The sequence below is a fragment of the Leptinotarsa decemlineata genome, unplaced genomic scaffold (assembly GCF_025532065.1).
Source record: "Leptinotarsa decemlineata unplaced genomic scaffold, Ldec_3_MD MMD2_tig00026361_RagTag_RagTag, whole genome shotgun sequence".
NCBI classification, from domain to species: Eukaryota; Metazoa; Arthropoda; class Insecta; order Coleoptera; family Chrysomelidae; genus Leptinotarsa; species Leptinotarsa decemlineata.
This window is the reverse complement of record NW_027412704.1, coordinates 5,830,208-5,852,428: the sequence shown is the minus strand read 5'-3', so window position 1 is coordinate 5,852,428 and position 22,221 is coordinate 5,830,208. Positions and strand designations below refer to the sequence as shown.

The following is a 22,221-nucleotide window of genomic DNA, read 5'->3' as shown; positions in this document are numbered from 1 at the left end:
GCAAGTGGAAGAGTTTTGTGAAATAATTTGACTGGATACAATTCGCTACCCAGGCTTGTTTCATGAATACTTGACTTGATTCATGTCGGAACTTTTCGAGAATAGTTTTGGGTTTTGTATTTATGGAAACTACAGCTCCAAGCAATGAGCTGAGCTTTTTGAGACAGCTGAAATAGTGACATATTTCAGCACATACTTGTTTCATCAAATGTTGTAACAGATTAGAAAAATGGGAAGGGAAAGACTGAGTAATTTCAACCAATAATTTTCCATCCTGAAAATCCAAGTTTTACTTCACTTTCGCCTTTTCCATCCCCTTGATGGAAGTGACTTCCGCAATTACATCTCTTGACTGGATATAAATTATTCATCTGACAAATTCAGATTTCCAAATCATTCCAGTCCGAATCATCAACTCGAATAAAAGTAAATGATCGATAGACATTAGGTTTCTGGGTGGAACTCTGGCTTGGTTTCAGGGAATTTGCATCATCACGCCACAATCATTCATTACGGAACACAGAAATTGAAGAATTGGGACCGTGGAAGCGAAATCTCCGATTTGCATTTTTATTCATTCGTCATATTGTAACGTGGTGGTCGGAATGAAAATGGGCGGTACGCGAGAAGATTATCTCAGAAATGAAAATCATTTCTGAAAATCAGGTAGTTATGAACGGAATCACGATTATTCTATGAAATTTTAAAAATGTTTATGACCAAATGAATGACAGGATTTGAGTGGGATTCACGAAACTCACTGATGATTACAATATTGCTTTTCAATAAATATTATAATGATAATGAATTCACTTTTTCCGGATACAGGATCTTATGATGAGAATTGCGTAAAAACCAATTTTACATAAAGTATTGTGGAAGTTGTAAGTGAAAAAATATCAATTGATTACATTGTTCAAAATGCAGCGACAAATTTCAGTGATAGATGGATAATTGCTATTTTTTTTTTTTCATTTGAAAAAAATATATTTGTATCTGATATTATATTGATATTAGTAAAGTCAAATTTTAACAAAATATCCATGTAGAATGGAGAATATGGAGAATGATCAGAGTTACAAAAACCATTCCATTCGCATATTTGGCATAGAAGAATTGCAAGAAGAAAATATTGAGGTAGTTAGCAATCTGTTTAACAAAACTTTGAAGGTGAAAATTAATGTAAATAACAATACAGAATTTTGCTATAGAGTTGGACGTTCTCCTAATGAACAAGATAAGAATGGTATACAAAAACCACGGGCAATATTGGTCCGTTTTTTCAACATGAGGGACTAACAAAAAGTTATTGAAAATAGGAAGTTGCTGAAATCCAGCGGCGTAGTTATCAGGGATGATTTGGGTAAATGGAAACTGAATATTTTGAAGGCTGTTAATACAAAATATACATTCAGGAATGTTTGGACATCAAATGAAGAAATATTTGTGAAAATTAACGGGGTTAAAAAATTTATCAGGAGTGTAAGTGATATATGATGTAGTCGACAACTTAGGAACACATGCACCTATATTGTAGCATTGTTCAATAGATATTTTTTTTATTTTTCTATTCTTTTTGGCTAATCTGAATTGTTACTGGATTTATTATATCTTTTGTTACTTTGACATTTTTGTTAGAGAATTTAATTAATTTAAAACGCTCACCTTCATAATGAACAATAATAAATGTTACTACCAAAACTTTAGGGGTTTGAGAACAAAGTTGGGAGACTTGAAAATGATTATTGAAGGGGAAATGTATGACATAATCATTGGTACAGAAATTTGGCTGAATGATAAATTTTTTGATTCGGAATCACTAAATTTGGAAAGGTATACAATTTTACGATGTGACAGAAACTAGCGATTATCAGGAAAAGAAAGGGGGTGGGGTAATGATCGGGGTGAATAGAGACTTCAAGGTCTTAAACTGGGGAATGAAAGATGATACATATGAGACGCTCTGGGTTATAATAAAATTTAAAAAATTACATACAATTAGATACTTTATTTGCTGTTTACCTACCACTTAAATTTGAGTTGTGAAGATTACAAAAATTACTTGGAATATTTCGAAAAAACAATATCTGACGGGAGAAATGTGAATGTCTTTGGCGACTTTAACTTACCAAATCTAGAACACGAAAATATGGATGAGAAACATAAATTTTTTTTGATTTCCTGAAAATTAATGATTTTGAGAACTGTAATGAAATTATTAATATCAATAATCGTGAATTAGACCTTGTGAATTTCACTAGTTCGGACTTCCATTGTCTATTATATAAAATGATTTGAAATCCCTGAAACAAGTAAAAATAATAATTAAAAAAGAATAGTTGAAAATAACAGGGATTTCAAATCATTTTATATAATAGACAATAAAAGTCCGAACTGGTGAAATTCATCACGAAACATTGTCAATCACCTTCAAACAAACGTTGAATACCCGGTACGGACCCGGAACCAGCGACTTATTCCGAGGATATGAGAAGACTATGGTCAAGCTTACAAAGGAAGAAACTCACCTCAGTTTTCTGTGCAGAGCCAGAGACAATAACATCATCCCCAAAGGTTTTCTACTGAAATCGCCAATCCCAGGAGAGAGAGCTAAACGCATATTGGAACGCGCCAGCCGAGCACTGATAAGGTCTCAAATCAATTATCACTGTTGAAAAAGGTCAACTTTGCTGCAGGATGCCACAGAACGATTCGAAGAAATAAGAAGAGAGACATTGGAAGATGATCATGGACCAATATTTGCCAAGATTGAAAGGACGTGCTTGAAGATCCGCCAAGACATGGAGAATACCCACAACAGAAAGTGGGGGAAGTTAGTGAGGAAACAATGCCCAAATACAGACCGAAAACAGGACAACTATGAAGCCACCAACGTCATCAACATGAGTTCCCGCCCGCTCACGGGAATAGAGGAATCCTTGTTGAGGAAAGGCCTGAATTTTGCCATTACGCCAACATCTGTGCCCACTTTGGAGATAATTACTGCAGTGGAATCCACCAGTTCCCTCATTGACCAGACCGAGGCAGAAGAGTTCAGATGGAAAATTAGAGAACAGTTGGATCGAGAACCAGTTCCAACATCTAACATCAGCAAGGAAGAACGTAGAGCTCTGAACGGCCTACGTAGAGACAACACCATTAAGATCCTACCTGCAGATAAAGGAAACGCTACTGTGGTAATGGATACCGTTCTCTACGAACAGAAGATCGAAGAGGTTCTGCAGAAGGGACGATACACAAAGATCGTACGGGACCCAACTGCATCAATCGAAAGGAAGTTGTACCAGATTTTGAAAAAACACCAAGTCTATTTTTCGGACAAGAAAAGATCATGCCTAACACCGCGCCACAGTAAGCCCCCTCACTTGTATGGTCTACCCAAAATCCACAAGAAGGACGTTCCGCTTAGACCGATCATCAGCTCCATAGATTCGGCTACTCAAAACTTGTCTAGATTTTTACTTCCCTTAATACAACCATTACAAGGGAAAACATCGTCTTTTGTGAAGAATTCAAGACATTTTGTCGAACTACTAGGGTCAATTGAAGTCACACAGGAAGATCAACTAATTAGTTTCGACGTGGAAAGCCTTTACACCAACGTTCCGGTCGAAGAAGCACTCCAAATCATACAGAGAAAGCTAATCGAAGACGGGAACCTGAAAGAGAGAACGAATCTACCTATAGAAGTAATTATGGAATTACTAGGATGCTGTGTACGAAACTGTTATTTCCAACTGAAGGACGAATTCTTTACACAAGATGAGGGACTGCCAATGGGATCGCCACTTTCACCAGTCATAGCCAACATATATATGGAGTGGTTTGAAACTCTGGCCATTGAAGAAGCCCACAAGAAACCTCGAGTCTGGTTGAGATATGTTGACGACACCTTCATAATATGGAACCATGGGAATACTGAACTAGACGCCTTTCTGAAACACATTAACAGCGTGAGACCTTCCATCACTTTCACAATGGAGAAGGAAATCCACAATGAATTGCCATTCTTAGACGTTTTGGTGAAGAGGACCGACACTAAGTGGGAAACATCTGTATACCGAAAACCCACTCATACGGGACAGTATCTGAACCACGAATCCAACCACCATCAATCGACAAAAAGAGGAATCATCAAGACTCTATTAGACCGTGCTTTTGGGCTTTGTAATACAAAGGAAGGTCTCGAGAAGGAACTAGACATCATCAAAAGTGATCTTCAGCGGAAGGGATACTCCAAAGCGATGGTAGAAAAGACTTTGGCCAAAAGACAGCAGGAGCCTCGCAAGGAAGAGAAGCCGTCACAACCAGTGCTTGCACTTCCCTACATCAGAGGATTATCGGAGAGGATAAGAAGAATTGGTTCCAAGTACAACATTAGAACCTGTTTTAGATCCGGTAACACTATCCGTAGCAGCCTCACAAAAACCAGGCCCCCAAACGCAGACTGCGATTCCAAGAATTGCATTTACCGGATACCCTGTGAGTGCGGAAAATCCTATATTGGTGAAACTAAGAGGCCATTGAATATTCGCATTGCCGAGCACAAGAAGCACACACAGCGAGGAGAAACCAGCAAATCAGGAATAGCAGACCATGTTTGGACCCATCAACACAACATCGAGTGGTCCCAAGCTGAGATCTTGCACAGAGAGGAACATTGGTTCAGGAGAAAATTTAAGGAAGCCGCATACATGTTGTCCAACAACGTATTCAGCCAGGCCAGCGTAGATATACGAAACATATGGAAACCCATCATCAAACGAGAAATGACCAACTCCCGCCAAATCGGTCATCTCTCACGGAATCAGTGAAGCGAAAAATGGAAAGTAGAGAAAGTGAAAGTATTTCAACGACCTATAAAATAGTCATCTCTCGGAGGAATCAGTCCAGTCATCACCCGAAGACGATTGTAGATACCAACAATCGAAACGTCGTGAACTAACGTGACTTGGAATCTCTACACTTTTTTATTTTTATCATTTTCTCTTTGCATTCCTTTAATTTTTATTTATTCAATTATTATATTTTTACTTGTAGGTTATTTTACTATCATTTCATTTCAGGTTTATTGTTGCTTAATATAATTGTTATTTTCAACTATTCTTTTTTAATTATTCTTTTTTACTTGTTTCAGGGATTTCAAATCATTTTATATAATAGACAATAGAAGTCCGAACTAGTGAAATTCATCACGAAACATTGTCAATCACCTTCAAACAAAATTAGACCTTGTATTGAGTCACACAGGAGAATAAATCTTGTATTTATGTGTCAAAGTCGGACTTTCCGCTTTTAAAGGAGGATATTAACCATCCTGCCTTGTATATTGAAATATTCGCTACAGATGAGATCATTAGAAAAACTCGTGATACAAAATCAGTAAAATATTATAATTTTCAATTATGTGATTTTTACAGATTGACTCAATCTATTCGAAATATTGACTGGACGCCATTATCTCAATTGAATGAGGTTGATATTCCTGTTGATTTATTCTATTCAGAGTTATATAAGGTTTTGGACACAGTCGTTCCAAAAACTTCCAAAAAAGAAATAAATACCCTATATAGTTTACTAAACACATAAAAGAATGTTAATTGAATAGAATTAAATATAGAAAACTTAAACATTTATCAAACAATCATATGAACTTTATATAACATTGAAAGAAGCCACCTTAAACGCTTGATAAAACAGAGTTTTGATAACTACATCAATGGTATCGAAAATGCTATTGAAACTGACACCAGCACATTTGAGACGTATACCAAAAATAACAAAAAAATTCTTCTTTGTCTACGGTTTTTGAATACAATAATATGAAACTCAGCGGCGCTGAGATTCCAAATAGCTTTGGCAAATATTTTGAATCTGTATATTGCAAGCAAACGGCCCAATACAACTTTAACATCGTTGCTGAAGAAAAATCATATTTTTCATTAGACGAAGTAACAGTAACTGATTATTTTATAGCATTAACAAAAATTCAGCCCAAAAACTGTGCTGGTGTAGATAATATCCCACCTCATATTATAAAAGGTTGTTCGAAGTTTTTCCAATAACCGTTGATTTATATATATAATCTTTCTTTAAGACAAAATAAGTTTCCATCACGATGGAAACGTGCTATTGTAACTCCTATACACAAATCTGATAAAATGTCACTTATAGAAAATTACCGGCCAATTGTTGTATTACCTGCTCCTGGTAAATTGTTTGAACAGATAATATATACTAAAGTGTGGCACAAAGTAAAGAATTTAATAAATGAAGAACAGCACGGCTTTGTGCCAAAAAAGTCAACTTCCACAAATCTTTTATCTTTCAGTCATGACTTACTTAGAAGTCTGGAAAATTCTACTCAGGTCGACGTGATATACACAGATTTCCAAAAAGCGTTCAACCAAGTAAATCATGATGTATTGTTAAATGAACTTTCTCTATGTGGAGCTACAAAAGAAACTATGAAATTTTTAGCATCATATTTAAATGAGAGAACGTTCAGGGTGAAATTTGGTACCAACTATTAAGATGAGTACCAGTCAAAATCAGGAGTGCCCCAAGGATCAAATCTGGGGCCTCTATTGTTTCTCATTTTTATTAATGATCTAGTAGCGGAAATTAAATATTCAAATTGTTTACTCTTTGCGGATGATCTTGAATTTTATAGAAAAATAGATTGTGTTCAAAATTGTAGTAAGCTGCAGAAGGATATTGAAAATGTTTACCAATGGAGGGTGAAAAATGAGTTACCATTTAATATGTAATGACTTGCACAAGAAAGAAAGATGAAATAGAGTATGCATATGAAATGGAAAATATCACTTTGGTACGAGTAAGTAATGTTGAAGATTTGGGGGTACGATTTGACTTAACCCTGTCATTCTAAAAACACATTGAAATAGTAGTCTCTTAGGGTTTACGGAGTTTGGGTTTTGTTTTGAGGCAAAGTAAACATTTTAGAAATTACCAAACAGTCATTAGGATATATAACGCTCTGGTGAGACCCAAACTCGAATATTGTGCAGCCGTTTGGCACGCGTATCATTTTATATATGAAAATAATTTGAAAAAAATTCAAAATAGACCACTGCGGCATTTAAATTCTAAGAAATATGGAGTCTACCCAGATTATAATACTGCGAGAACTAATAATCTCAGGAAAGAATTTGAAATCTCGAGTTTAGAGAATAGAAGGTTATACATAATAGTCGCAATATGTTACAAAATTTATAATAATTATCTCAACTGTGACATCAACAATACGTTTTGAACCATCAAAAACCACACGAGAACTGACGCCCAGTTCTTCCGCCATCCCACGTACATTTGTGTTGTGTCAGTCTCCACCAGGTTCTCTAATTCCCGTTCTGGAATATTATAAGTGGACTACTTTGGGGCTAAAATCTCCGGAACTGAATTTCTCAATCCAACATCGAGTAATGCGTTCATCAACACTAGCATTGTCGAAGGTCTGGTTGATTCTGTGGTCTCTTTCGGCAGAGCTTAGGTTCTGTTCCAATTCGTAGAGCAAAATTGTCCAAACATCGTTTAACGACATCATGAGCTGAAGAAAGCAGTATTCACCACAACACAGTTGAATAAATATTCATTGGGAAGAAGCCACAAAAACCATGCCATTAAAACGGACAAAACTTTTGAAACAACCCAATCTAAGTCAGTCATGAATATACAGTGCTAGTCAAAAGTCCCCTCCCCCCCTCGCATCTTTTGAACGGGTATACTTCTAATAATGAAATTTGGAGAGTGGAAATAAACGGATGTAGGCTTCTTAACTGGTCATAACAGGTGACGCAATAGTCATAAATGACGTCACAAGGCCACTGTGACCAAAAATTTTAAATGGGACCCTATGGCAAGTGACAGCTCGTTTGAAAGGTATTGAAAATACCTATTCAGTCATACTAATTTTATTTGGGTTTCGGCTGATTTTGATTGATAAATTGAAGAAATACGAAAATTATAGTTTCGCATTTAATTAATAAAGATTTAAGAACCAGTTCTTATGATAAGTGTTCAAAATGTGCTCCATCTACTTCCTGGCAGTAATGCATCCTATTGCTAAACTCTTGTCGTACTCGTCCCAGTGTGTCAGCGGAAATTGCCCTACATTCTTCAACAATTCGTTGTTTCAGAATGGCAATACTGTCAGGTGCTGTAGCGTAAACCTTAGATTTCAAGTACCCCCATAGAAAAAAATCTAATGGTGTAAGGTCTGGTGACCGAGCTGGCCATTCGATCGAACCTCGTCGTCCAATCCATCTACCACGATATTCTTCATCTAGGTAACGTCTTTCTGCACCGTAATAGTGTGCAGGAGCACCATCTTGTTGAAACGTTATTTCCAAGTTGTCGAATTCATCTGGATTATCTTCTAGAATTTCAATAATTAACGCCTCAATATCAGTTTGTAACATCTCCAGATACAATTCACCGGTTAAGTTAGCTTTGAGAAAAAATGGCCCAACTATGTGGTTTCCCAAAATACCTGCCCAAACATTTACTTTTTCTGGAAATTGAGTATGTTTTTCACGAAAGATGTGAGGATTTGTGTCACTCCAATACCTCACATTTTGAGTGTTAACATTTCCATTGAGAAAGAAAGTACTTTCGTCACTAAAACAAATTGTCTGTATGTAGCCTGGTTGTTGGTTCATTTTATCGGACATAGTTTCACAGAATTCTAGTCTTCGGTCGGGGTCATCATCTGAAAGTTGGTGCACCATTTTTAATTTGTATGGATGAAATTTGTTTTTAGCCAACACCCTATGTACTGTCCTTTGACTGACTTGACAGATAGACGCAACTTGGGCTGTGGAAGAAGTAGGGTTCACTACCATTTCTCCAAGTATGTCAATTTTTTTGTCATCACTAATTGTTGGTCGACCAGATCGTTTGGCATCTTGAACACTACCTGATGCTTCAAACTTCCGAAGAAGCTCCCTCAAATAAACCCTCGATATAGGGCGATCGGGGTACCTCTCATTAAACAGTCGTTCCGCTGCATGGAAATTGTTTCTACATTCACCAATTATTAAGATAGCTGCTACTTTGTCGGCTACAGTACGTACCATTTTGCCTATGTAAACACTTGAACGTCTCGTTAAACAATAGCTTAGGTAAATTTTCAAGGTATAAACACTTTTGACAAGTAGATAATTCAAACACGTCAACCTTTTTGACAATGAACCAGAGGCGTACTTTAAAATCTTTATTAATTAAATGCGAAACAATAATTTTCGTATTTCTTCAATTTATCAATCAAAATCAGCCGAAACCCAAACAAAATTGGTATGACTGAATAGGTATTTTCAATACCTTTCAAACGAGTTGTCACTTGCTATAGGGTCCCATTTGAAATTTTTGGTCACAGTGGTCTTGTGACGTCATTTATGACTATTGCGTCACCTGTTATGACCAGTTAAGAAGCCTACATCCGTTTATTTCCACCCTCCAAATTTCATTATTATAAGTATACCCGTTCCAAAGATACGAGGGGGGAGGGGACTTTTGACTAGCACTGTATAAACCTTACTTGAATCAGCCAGAAAGTTCTGCCGGGACAACTTTGCGATGACGTTGCCAACAACCTCCTCGGTTTCGCCTGGCCAAGATGGACGACGCATCCGCATCTGCAGAAAGGCCCCACTTCCGCCTTCACTTCAGGAATTTCGGCGGCGATATCTCTGGCGAAGGCGACGCCTCCGTAGAAGCATTCCCAGCCGGTACCGATGCCAGAGCCGCATTTTTCGGTCTCCACGGCTGGACCCTGAAAAGAACAATTGTGATACTTTTTTGTATTTGTAAATATTCATTCTGAATATGAGCAGTTCTGAAAATGGCCACAAACAGTGAGGTCGTACAATGTTTCTTTACTTTTGAACTAAAATGGATATCAAAGACATGAAATTTACATGAAACGTCATCGTTCGTGCTACTATTAGTATTCAAATAGAAATGAAGGCCTTGTGATTCCCCGTTCATCAGATCTTTTAATTCTTCATTCTCAACTCAGATAGGTAGAGAGTTTCATGAAGTTGGATGCCATTGGCACTGAATCTTACAAAATTCTAAATATTTTGAAGAATCTGGAATGTGAATCAAAACTACCACAGATCAAGAAATGTAACTCTGAAGTACACTTCTCGATGTGTCTCCCAGTGCAAAAAATTGAAACTCAGTAGACAGTTAATCATGATTTAGGATATCAAAAACTTTGGTTTTGTTTAGGAAAATGAGTACTGTGCTCTGTTTCTAATCCCAAACTCTGAAAATGTCATCAGTTTCTCCAACAAGTACAAGTGGAACCGTACTCGGGTCAAAATCCTGGTTGAGTAGCAGGTGAAAACTGATTGGCTACAATTTTCCAAGGCATTTTCGAAGTGATGGTTGATATATAAGGCCCTTCATTAGGCTCTTCCTATCTTCAAATTCAAATGAAACAAAATGCCTGTGAGATGTAATCGAAATTTTGTCATTCCTTTGATAGACGTATTGATTCCATGAGGAGTGGAATGTAACATTGATCAACTGTCCGACACGGATTTTCTGGGTGGGGCCATGGATTATCTTGGCTTCGAGGAGCGCTTTGACTCGTAGCTCATTCACATATACCTGTGACTTAAGAAAACACCACAACAAAGGGTCTAACGGGGTCAAGTCACACGATCTCAGTGGCCAGCTCACTTCACCTCCACCTGAGATGACAATGGCTTCAATTCGCTCGTGCAGAATATCCAACGTTACATGAGTATGTGGCACGTAGTGTCATCGTGTTGTAACCAGATGTCGTTGCTGTCCAGATTATCCAATTAAGGCCAGAAGAAGTTGGTGATCAGCGACCCATAGTGCTCGCTGAACTTATTTCTCCGAGATCTGACTATTTATAGGTCATTCGAGTGCTTTCACCTATCCCCTCTTCCCTCTCTACGCTTTATTGGTTTTAGCGGGAGATGACTTTACTAGACTCTACTAGACCGTACTTTCGGGCTCTGTAATACAGAGGAGGGTCTCGAAAAGGAACTAGGCATCATCAAAATTACCTTCAACGGAATGGTTACTCTAGAGTGGTGGTAGAACAGGCTTTAGCTAGAAGACAGCGAGAGCTCCACAAAGAAGAGAAGCCGCCACAACCAGTAGCTGGGTCGAGTTTGAGTAGATGTGAGCCTTAATAAACCCCTGCGAGTTGTAGGCTCACTCACTTTTGGCCGTGCCTAACCTAACCTAACACCTCAAAAGGTGCAATGGAAGTTGGTTTTCGTTTTTTAATACCTCCCTGAGTAAATTTGGAAGAAATCGAAACAAAATTGACAAAGTTTGGTTTCTAATATCTTTCTAAATGTTGAAAGATCTGAGAAAGACATGTTTTTCCAATCAACGGGCTTTGTTTCTCTCAAGATTCTTTCCATTTTGGTCTTTTTCATTATGGACATACATTTTGATATATTTATTCGCATTTTTATGTTGGTAATCATATTATTCACCTTATTCATTAACATTTGGGAGCATTTACGTTACTTATTTGTATGAGTACTATAATTTGAGTACTTTTGTGGACCTCTGACTCGTTCCGACTGTTACGTTCAGAAAAAGTTTTAAAAACATTCCAGTAATATATCTAGCTTTCAGGGAACGAATTCATTGCTGTGCTAAAACCAATTACTGATGATCGCAATTAGTGGTTTGATAATAAATGTTTCGGATTCACTCTTCTGTAAAAAGCGGCATCAGCCAAACAAACTAAATCCTTTCATCAAATGAAATTGGAATTCCGGAACAAATTCCTGTGAGAAAACCTACCAACGTTTTATATCACATTGATGCATATTCACACTCATACAAAGATAAAAACTGCAAGTATGCCCGTTCCATAATTGAAGGTCGACTCTTTCAGTTGTATTGCCAATCGCATATGCAGGACATCTTCTGTGAAAATTCCTGCACTGACGCCTGTCGGATATGATCCAACGCCCTTCGTGGTATTAGCCAGGGGAGTAGTTGTTTTCTGATAGGTGTCAGTCCATTAAACCTACTGTGTAGGTATATAGAGACTGGCTGGAACGTTTGAAGTTCCATTTACTTTAGATTTGTTTACGGCCAGTCTTCAAGCATAGCCCACTGACTAATAAGAAAGTTTTTTTTTTCCTTATTCAGAGGAATCGGGCAAATTACGGATATGCAGTTGGTTAGTACCTCGTCCACGAGATGGAGTGACATTTGTGATGTTCGCTCCAACTTCGGAAGAGGAATGAAATACTCTGAGAGATTTCCGATTTTCAATTGTGGAATATCATTGACTTCAGGTCGATGATGGTCACTATCTTGCACTGATGAGTGGCTAATAAGCCCGAAACCGGTCTGCAAGTGTGCCCGTTCCATAATTGAAGGTCGACTCTTTCAGTTGTATTGCCAATTGCATATGCAGGACATTTTCTGTGAAAATTCCTGCACTGACGCCTGTCGGATATAATCCAACGCCCTTCGTGGTATTAGCCAGGGGAGTAGTTGTTTTCTGATAGGTGTCAGTCCATTAAACCTACTGTGTAGGTATATAGAGACTGGCTGAAACGTTTGAAGTTCCATTTACTTTAGATTTGTTTACGGCCAGTCTTCAAGCATAGCCCACTGACTAATAAGAAAGTTTTTTTTTCCTTATTCAGAGGAATCGGGCAAATTACGGATATGCAGTTGGTTAGTACCTCGTCCACGAGATGGAGTGACATTTGTGATGTTCGCTCCAACTTCGGAAGAGGAATGAAATACTCTGAGAGATTTCCGATTTTCAATTGTGGAATATCATTGACTTCAGGTCGATGATGGTCACTATCTTGCACTGATGAGTGGCTAATAAGCCCGAAACCGGTCTGCAAGTGTGCCCGTTCCATAATTGAAGGTCGACTCTTTCAGTTGTATTGCCAATTGCATATGCAGGACATTTTCTGTGAAAATTCCTGCACTGACGCCTGTCGGATATAATCCAACGCCCTTCGTGGTATTAGCCAGGGGAGTAGTTGTTTTCTGATAGGTGTCAGTCCATTAAACCTACTGTGTAGGTATATAGAGACTGGCTGAAACGTTTGAAGTTCCATTTACTTTAGATTTGTTTACGGCCAGTCTTCAAGCATAGCCCACTGACTAATAAGAAAGTTCACTTTATTACACTTCAGTTTCCTGATTTTTTTTTTGTGGAAGTAGTTTTGAATATTTTGAATAAAAAGCTGCAAAAAAAAAGTTCTCATCAAAATGAAAATCATGATACATAAGATTACATTAAGATAAATTTAGGAATGACTTCAATGCCTATAAACGTTATTTCAATATTAAAGCATCATTATGTCAAAAACACTAAAACTCAAATGATATCAAATATCAAATACTGAACAGACTCGTAAACCATACTGAAATCTTGAATAAAAAGTTAGAAATAAGAAAAATACTACATTGAGATCTGTCTGCCCACCTCCTAGGATTCTACACTGGAGAAGTGTAGGGACACAAATTATCAGTTTCTTTAGCCTTACAGTACAATACAGTATATGACATGTCATTATGTAAATTGAACTTCGCCTTTTATCTTCATGTAATTAATGAACTGTTCCTGATTAATTCGCTTTAAATATATTAGAAGATAATGAAGACGATATTATTATCATTAATATTATTATTATTACTTCAAAATATCGTATATGTACACACCATAGGCGTTTGAACGTAATTGACCACTCTGACACTGTAACAATGAATTCTGTCAGCCGACTGCAGTTAAATCTGATCGGCCAGCGTAAGGAGGCTTATTTATTCTTCCCAATAGATGCAAATGTGCGTGGTTATCATGCTTTGACCACGCATCTATCATTGATTGAGTTAGTTTGTTTGTTGAATGTATATAGTTGAGTATCAACAAGAATTTTCTGCGCACTTCATTCAATAAGGAAGTTTAACGGTTGAACATTCAATGAGGAAGTTTAACAATGGACAGATACGTTTTCTAGTTAATATTGGTCGTGATTAGTTAGAAATTCTATCACTAGATTTATAGGAAACATAACCTCAATTTCAGTGTCTACAAAGTTAATTTGAGAATCTCCCGCATATAACCATCAACTAGTCTATAAAAATGAAACAACAGTGTGAACTGATGATTTATTTGCCTTCCTCACTTGCTTCAGATTTTCCCTCTGAGCTATCCTCAACTTCCTCCATTTTCGAAACGGACTTTTTAGAAAACACTTTCGAGAGTGCGGCTGTGATGAGAGACTTCTTCGTAATATCCTTCAACGACCTTTCCGACACCGTGTTATCCTTCGTCGATGACGCGCTTACTGTTCCTGAAGACCTCGATGTCTCCGACTCTTCATGCTGCTGGAAAATATCAAACTCTGCACTGTCAGTCTCTTCGTCGGCCACCTCAGTTTCGTCGAAGAACAGGACACTCTCTTTCTCCTCCTCAACAACCTCTTCTTCGATTCCACGCTCGGTCTCTTCTTCCACTTCTTCTTCGCCATCTTCGGTATAGAGGTTTTTGAAAGAGGCTATTTTACCCGTGGCAAGATATTCTTCGAAGCTAGCTCCTGTCTGAGAATCGATGTGCCTCTTGGTAGGAACGGTGGATCTGAGCTCTACAGGTTTGGGAACGAAGCCAAGATCTCCTCGCATATAAGTTGCCTCGACTAAGTCCACAGTCTCTAGAGACGGCCGCCTTATTTTCTGCTTCTTCGCTTTATTGAGGAGGGTAAAGAGAGAGTTGAGCAGGTTCTCCCGTTTCGAAGCTTTCAGAGATTGGTCACTTTCGGTCCTCACAGTGAGGGCCTCTTTTATGCAGCTTTCGGCTTCCATCAAAACTTCGCTTAGTCTATCATTTTCTTCCTTGAGATATAGAAAGTCGGTCTCCACGGATGTTCTATCGCACCTGACGTGATGGAGATTCTGCTCCAAAACTTTCACCTTGTACTCCAGCTGCAGGATGGTTTCGTTGAGTTTTCTATTCTCCGTCCTGCTGTTTAACACTTCCACCTCATACTTCTTCAGTTTCTCCAGCTGGTCACTCATGAACTTATGATCATCTGTGAGCCGGCTTATTATCCTCAATTGTACCCTCACTTTACCGAGTGCCTTTTTTTTCTCTTGTTCAAGAAGCTCGCACTGTTGTCGCAAGTTTGTGTCTCTTTTCTTTATGCTACTATTTTCGTTATAGAGGCGTTGCTGGTTTGCTAACAAAACGTCTAACTCATTATTGACGGTAATGTTCTCTCTAATCACTCTGTGCGTTGTTGCCGCTATCCGAAGTTCAGTAGCGTCGTGAAAATCAGTTGAGAGCTGCAGGAGTCTCGCCTCCATTTCTTTTTTCAGTTGGTCTTTGCTTATTATGAATTTTCTTTCGATTTCGTAGAGTTCGCGTTTGTGGCGTTTTTCTTGGGTTTCCAGTAGAGTTTCTTGCGTTTCGAATTTTTTCATCAAGTCGTCGCGCTGAGAACGAAATTCTTCCAGAGAGTTCAGTTTTCCTTGAAATGAAATGATAAATTCAAGTTACATTGGATAGTCGAATTCATAGTATAATAATAATGTCATTCTTGAATTTATTATCAAGAAGAAATATTGTCTTATTGAAATAGAAAATAGTATATGAAAACATTTTTATAGAGCATTGAGAATTTTGGTGATTTAGTGATTTCAAATTGACGTAACCACATTGTCACAGGTGAACAAAATGCAGTTGAATACCTCTGTTATTACCTACAGTGGTGTTTAGATATAAAAGCGCTGATATTATTATTAATTTCACAACACAACAAAGTTTTTGTTTCGGGGTTGAAATTAGATGATTTTAATGTATTTCCACGTGTAAAAACCGAAAGTGACCATAAAAATTATATATTAGCTCTTGTTTTCAAGATATAGTATCATTATATTATATATATGTATATTGAGTTTTCAACAAATGAAATATTTCATCACCAACAGTTGGTACACATGTTTGTTTACATAACACCCCTCTCATCAGCTGTTCTTAAGTAGTAAACATAACCTATGTGAGTTTGTCAATTGTACGCACGTGGTTGCTATTGAAATTATCGTGTGAAGTTGATTTTTAAATTAATTTAAGTGCTGATCTGAAATGCCTCGAAAGTGTGTGAATTCTGTCGATAGCTTTTGCTATATATGTGGTGAAATAACATTTAAGGCTCAGAAACATAAAATGACACCTATTGTTAAGACAGCCTATGAACATTATTTTGGTGTGAAAGTTGGGGACCAAGATAAATCATGGGCTCCTCATATATGTTGTAATTCTTGTTCCGTCATATTGCGAGAGTGGCTGAAAAGTAAAAACCGGGCAATGGCTTTTGCAGTACCTATGGTTTGGCGTGAGCCTACCAATCATACAGACGACTGTTATTTCTGCTTAACTCCTCCCATTAAGCAAGATTTATCTATGAAGAAAAGAGGAACGGTTAAATACCCTAATCTCCCATCTGCTCTTCGCCCTGTACCACACTCAGACAATTTGCCAGTCCCTTCTCCACCCCAAAACTATGAAATTTTAGAGGAAGGTGATGAAGACTGTTTAGAAGGAGCAACCCATCCTTCTACATCCTATGACCCTGATTTTGAGGTAAGCGATAGGTCTAGTGATCCGCACAGAATTAGTCAAGCAGAGTTGAGTGACCTTATAAGAGATCTTCGCTCGTCTAAGGAAAAGGCTGAGCTGTTAGGGTCAAGACTACAACAGTGGAATCTTCTAAAACATGATGTGAAAATATCTCAGTACAGACAGCGGCAAAAAGATTTGCTTCCTTTTTTTGAGAAAAAAGAAAACCTCGTAGTTTGTTCTGATGTTAATGGTTTGATGGACTGCTTGAATTTGGATCACACTCCATCTGGATGGAGACTGTTTATAGACTCTTCAAAACTAAGCTTAAAAGCATAATGGAAATCAGCTACCCTCTATTCCTATAGGTCATGCAGTTCACATGAAGGAAACGTATATAAATATGAAAACACTTCTCCAATCAATCAAATATGAACAACACAAGTGGCACATCTGTGGTGATCTGAAAGTCATTGCTATACTCCTAGGAATGCAATTAGGGTTCACCAAGTACTGTTGTTTTTTGTGTCTGTGGGACAGTCGGGATAGAAAATCTCACTATAAAAAAATGAACTGGCCTACACGAGACCTAAACCCTAATGAGAAAAATGTAGTTTACGAGCCTCTTGTAGATCCTAAGGATGTTCTCCTTCCCCCATTACATATTAAGTTGGGACTAATGAAAAACTTTGTGAAGGCCATGGACCAGGAAGGACAAGCTTTTAAGTACTTGAGAGCAAAGTTTCCCAGGTTGAGTGATGCTAAAGTCAAGGAAGGCATCTTTATTGGGCCTCAAATCCGTGAAATCGTAAATGATCCTGCTTTTGACATGATTTTAACAGGAAATGAAAAAAGAGCCTGGGAAGCCTTTAAGGGGGTTGTACATGGGTTTTTAGGTAACAAAAGAGATGATAACTTCACAGCATTGGTTAAAGAGCTTCTTCAAGCTTACCACCAACTTGGATGCAACATGTCCTTAAAAATTCATTTTCTTCACTCTCATCTTAATTTCTTCCCACAAAACTGTGGAGCTGTGAGTGACGAACATGGAGAAAGATTCCATCAAGACATTGCCTTAATGGAACAGAGATATCAGGGCTGTTGGAATGAAGCAATGCTTGCAGACTACTGCTGGTCTGTGTGTAGGGATGCTCCAGAAGTGTTTTATAAAAGACAAGCTAAACGACAGCGATCTTACAATGAATCGGATGGACTTAATTGAAATTTGGTGGTACAAACTTCTTTTATTTGTCAAAACACTAAGAATAATGTTTTTTTTTATTAATTTTGTACTTAAAATATTCTAAAAGAAACATAACAATATTGTTTTATGTACTTTCACTTTTCACGTATAGTATAACTACTCTTTAAGATTAAGTACTGTGTATCTCAAAAACCAGAGCTAATAAAAATTTTTCATTGTTATTTTCGTTTTTATCACCCCAAAATCAGTAGAAATTGACTAATTTAGTGTAGGAAACATTCAAAAAATATTTTTTTGTTGTGTTGTGTTTTCAGTTTATTGTATTCGTTAGTTACAAAGTGGTAAAAAATCAGAAAGTTTCATTTCTCATTCTTCACGATCGATCAATTTATCCATTTTTGGCATTCACCCTTATTGTTATTTTCACTTTGAGTTAGAAAACAAAATTTCTATAGCTTCTTTCAGCAACCTCCTTTTGGTATTTCTACAATCTGACGAATATGGAAATTGTGGAAGGTGATACTACCCAAAGAAGGTCGACAAAGAACTGATTTTTACCCGCAAAAACAATATTTCTATAATTCATTTTGAAAAATTCGTGTTTTATCATTCAATTCTCACCATCTCGTAGTCAGATAGTGGAAATAACCCACCGCTCAGAAATTGAGAAAATATGTAATGGTGTGCCTCAAGGTTCAATTCTAGGGCCAACATTGTTTCTCATCTTCCTCAACAATTTGATAAGTACAAGTATCTTAGGAAAACTCAAACTATTTGCATACGATATCACCTTATTTTGGCAATCGTACAATGCGAATGATTTAACTAAAATCATATCCATCTATGTGACGAAAGTAAAGTGTGATTCAAATCGAATGCTCTAAATATTTCGAAAACTAACATAGTAACTTTCAATTGTGAATTTGACAATATACCCATTGGGAATGTCATCATTGCGAACAAAAGTAGCTTAAGATTTTTAGGAGTACATATCGATAGAAAACTAAAATTTCAAAACCACATTTATGCCTTGTGTAATGAAATGTCGTCTGGTTGTTTTGCAGTCAGAGTAGTCGCAAATGAACTTGGTTTCCCAGCAGCTAAGACTGTTTATTTTTCTCTGGTGAAATATCACCTGAGATATGGAATTCCATTTTGGGGCGTATGTAGTGGTTATCTACTACAAATATTGTAATTTTGCAAAAACGAGCCGTGAGATACATGTACAAATCAAAAAGTAAAGACTCTTGTAGATTACTTTTTACCACTCATGAAATTCTAATAGTGATTCCTCTCTTTATAATGGAAACAATGTGATTAATTGAGAAATATCTGAATAAATTTCAATCCTCACCAGCCCATTATGTGACAAGGCAATCCAACAACATTAAGTTGTCAATACCAATGACAACAGTCATAAAGGATTTCATTGTCTATAATGGTTGTAAAATGTTCAACTACTTGCCAAAGAATGTAACAGAAGTAAAGTCTTTACAATGCTTCAGGAAAGTTCTGAAAGGTTTTTTAAGTGATAGACCATACTATAATATTCAAGAATTTCATAATGATAATCTTTGAAAAATATCTTATTTGTTTATTATTTACCTGTACAACTTATATATTTTTATATATACAAACAAAAAAAAATTCAACACATTTATTATTTCCTAGTATTTTGTATGTATATTTTCATTTATACAAACTGATTGATCAGTTTTGTTTTCACATAGAAACTGTATTATAGATTATGTGAAAGTTTGTCCACAAGATTTCTCTTATGACAATAAAGTATATATTCTTTCTCTCTCTCTCTTTCTCACCTTCCAATAGCTTATTCTCCGAAGTCAATTGCTCATGCATCTGGTTGTATTCCGTTTCCATTTCGCTAATTTTCTCTTCAGATTTCTCAGTCTCAGTTTGCCTGGTCTCCTGCAGCGCGGTGATTCTTTCCTCCAGCTCAGCAATCTCGTCTGTTTTTTCCTGCAGCATTCTCTTCAGATAAACAATAATATCCGCCCTGTCCTCGTCCAGCTTTTCTTTCTCCGCAGTGATTTCCTCATTTTTCTGTTCCAGCTCCTGCGTCAAAGATCTCAACCGTACCAATTTTCTATTCAGATCTGTGATAGTCAACTCGTAAAACGTTTTGTCCACTTCCGTCAGAGCGTTGGGATCTACTTCTACCGTTTTCTTCTTTTTGCCTTTCTTTGCTTTGCCTTTCGCCATGTTTCACTTCGCGTACACAGATATTGAACGATATTTCAAGTTTGATTTGTTGAGTTACTGTGGAAACGGTGTATCGATTTTGGGTGAACTTCTAGGAATGGAAATGGATTGTCTCAAACAATTTCGGGGAAGTGAATGCGATCCCGAATAACGGCATTTTCATGCAAATCAGATAACCAATATGGCATAATTGATTTAGTTTACACTTGAAACTTTTCCAAAATAACGTCAAACACCATTCCTTCGCAGTTGATTTTATAGAAGACGAGTAATGACTATAATGATACGAATTGTGACACTTGGGGAAGATAGGTTTTGGCTGTCTACTTCTGCATTTTCAATCAAAAATATGAGGAAATTTTTCAAAGAAATGACGGAAGCAATCAATTTCAGAAACAACAAATTGGAGGAAAAAGTCCTTCTCTCCTTAGGAGAGAATGTGTGAGAATAATATATGAGAGAGTGGCAAAACCTGCGATCATGTATGGAGTACAAGTGTGGGGGGGTAGGACGCACGACAGTCGTATCAGGAGACAACTGAGCGCGGCGCAGAGGCCCTTCCTAATCGCTTCATGTGGAGCGTACAGGACGGCGCCAACGGCTGCGCTCTGTGTTATCACAGGTATGGCACCGCTTCATGTGGAAGCGAGCGCCAGATACCATGATTGTAGTGTGAATGGGAGAAGAAAGAGAGAAGACAGAGTGAAAGGAGAGGATAGAATACTCCCATGGATGCAAGGAATGTTGCTGGAGGAAGGGGAGGACGAGAGTGTGATGAGGGTGTACGTGGATGCCGGAGCAAAACTGGAAGAAGAACGAATGGGCATAGGCTGGGCATACGAACGGGAGGAAAATGAATGGGTACAAGGAAATGAAAGAATCCCCGGACAGAGCAGTGTGAATGAGGCAGAATTGGTTGCGATCGAAAGAGTGATAGGTATGTGGGACAAGAATGAGAGCGTAACTGTGGTGAGCGATTCTGCCATGGCTGTGGAACGTCTGAAAGCAGGAAGAACGAGGAATAAGAGGGTAGCGCGTATTCAGAGGATGATAGAGGAGAGAAAAGTGAGAGGAGCGCGGACCTGGTTAATCTGGAAGCGCGGCCACGAGAATAACAATCTCGGTAATAAGAAAGCTCACGAGGAGGCAACAAGAGGAATGACAAAAACGGAGATTTCATGGGAAGTAGTGAGAATGGGGAGTAAGAGTGAAGAGAGGAAGAGGATCAAAGAACAAATCAGGATAGATTGGCAGAGGGAATGGGACACGGGAGAGACTGGGCGGCTGTTCTACAGATTCTGTAGGACAGTCGGGAATGAATCACTGAATCTGACGCGGAAGGCCACCCAGTTGCTTACGGGACATGGTAATTTTCCGGGATATCTTGCCAGGTTCAACCTGGGCCCGGAAGTGCCATGTTTCTGCGGCTATGGGGAGCCTGAAACGGCGGAACACGTGATAGAAAGATGTATGGATGGAGACAGGACAGGGTGGCGTGAATGAAGAGAATATAAGGAGCGAGAAAATGGGGAGATAGTTCTGAGAGGAGAGAATGGAAAGAACAATGAATGGATAAGATTCGTCAATGAATGGGCGGAGAGTGTGGTGAGGGATGAAAGAGAAGAGTAAGGAGCAGGCTGTTACCTTGGTGCCAAAAATCTGGAATGCCGAAGACTTGGAGCGCTGTTGGCGGTCTCCCCAATGGTGACGACCACGGATATTGTACGGGCATCTAGGCAGTGTACAGAAAAGAAGAAATGTTTTATTTTCATTTTATTAATATGATATATTGTATTTAGTTGAGATAGTATTTTGTATAAAATGTATTGTAATTATATTATTGAAATAAAGAAAAGGGTTTTCTACCTCACTAATTTGATGGAGCATGGGTTCTCGTGGCGGTGGATTCGATAGATAGAGGGAGGATGCTTCGTTGAAAGGCCTTCGGCCAGGACAACAATGAGCGATGGCACTATTCATGTCTACTTCTGCATTTTCAATCAAAAATATGAGGAAATTTTTCAAAGAAATGACGGAAGCAATCAATTTCAGAAACAACAAATTGGAGGAAAAAGTCCTTCTGAAACAACTGCTTTCATAACAGGTGATTTTTTAAGAGATATAGAGTTTGATTTTCAAAACAACACAAAAAATTTGAAAA

At 37.8% G+C, this 22,221-nt stretch overlaps 2 protein-coding genes across 5 annotated transcripts in view; both read right to left on the bottom strand.

Annotated features, from left to right (window-relative positions):
- Positions 1–22,221, bottom strand: part of gogo (thrombospondin-1 like protein golden goal) — a 398,554-nt gene that overhangs the window by 41,456 nt on the left and 334,877 nt on the right. For all 4 annotated transcript variants that reach the window (XM_074184938.1, XM_074184939.1, XM_074184941.1 and 1 more), the window contains one exon: positions 9,581–9,814. In XM_074184938.1, the coding sequence (XP_074041039.1) occupies positions 9,581–9,814 (234 nt within the window). The remainder of the gene's footprint in view (positions 1–9,580; positions 9,815–22,221) is intronic.
- On the bottom strand, positions 14,174–20,129 carry LOC111514809 (cilia- and flagella-associated protein 157). Its single transcript, XM_023171054.2, has 2 exons — positions 19,658–20,129; positions 14,174–15,545 (listed from the first exon to the last, which is right to left on the bottom strand). Exons 1-2 carry the CDS (start codon positions 20,058–20,060, stop codon positions 14,188–14,190), a joined length of 1,761 nt encoding a protein of 586 aa, XP_023026822.2. The 5' UTR covers positions 20,061–20,129; the 3' UTR covers positions 14,174–14,187.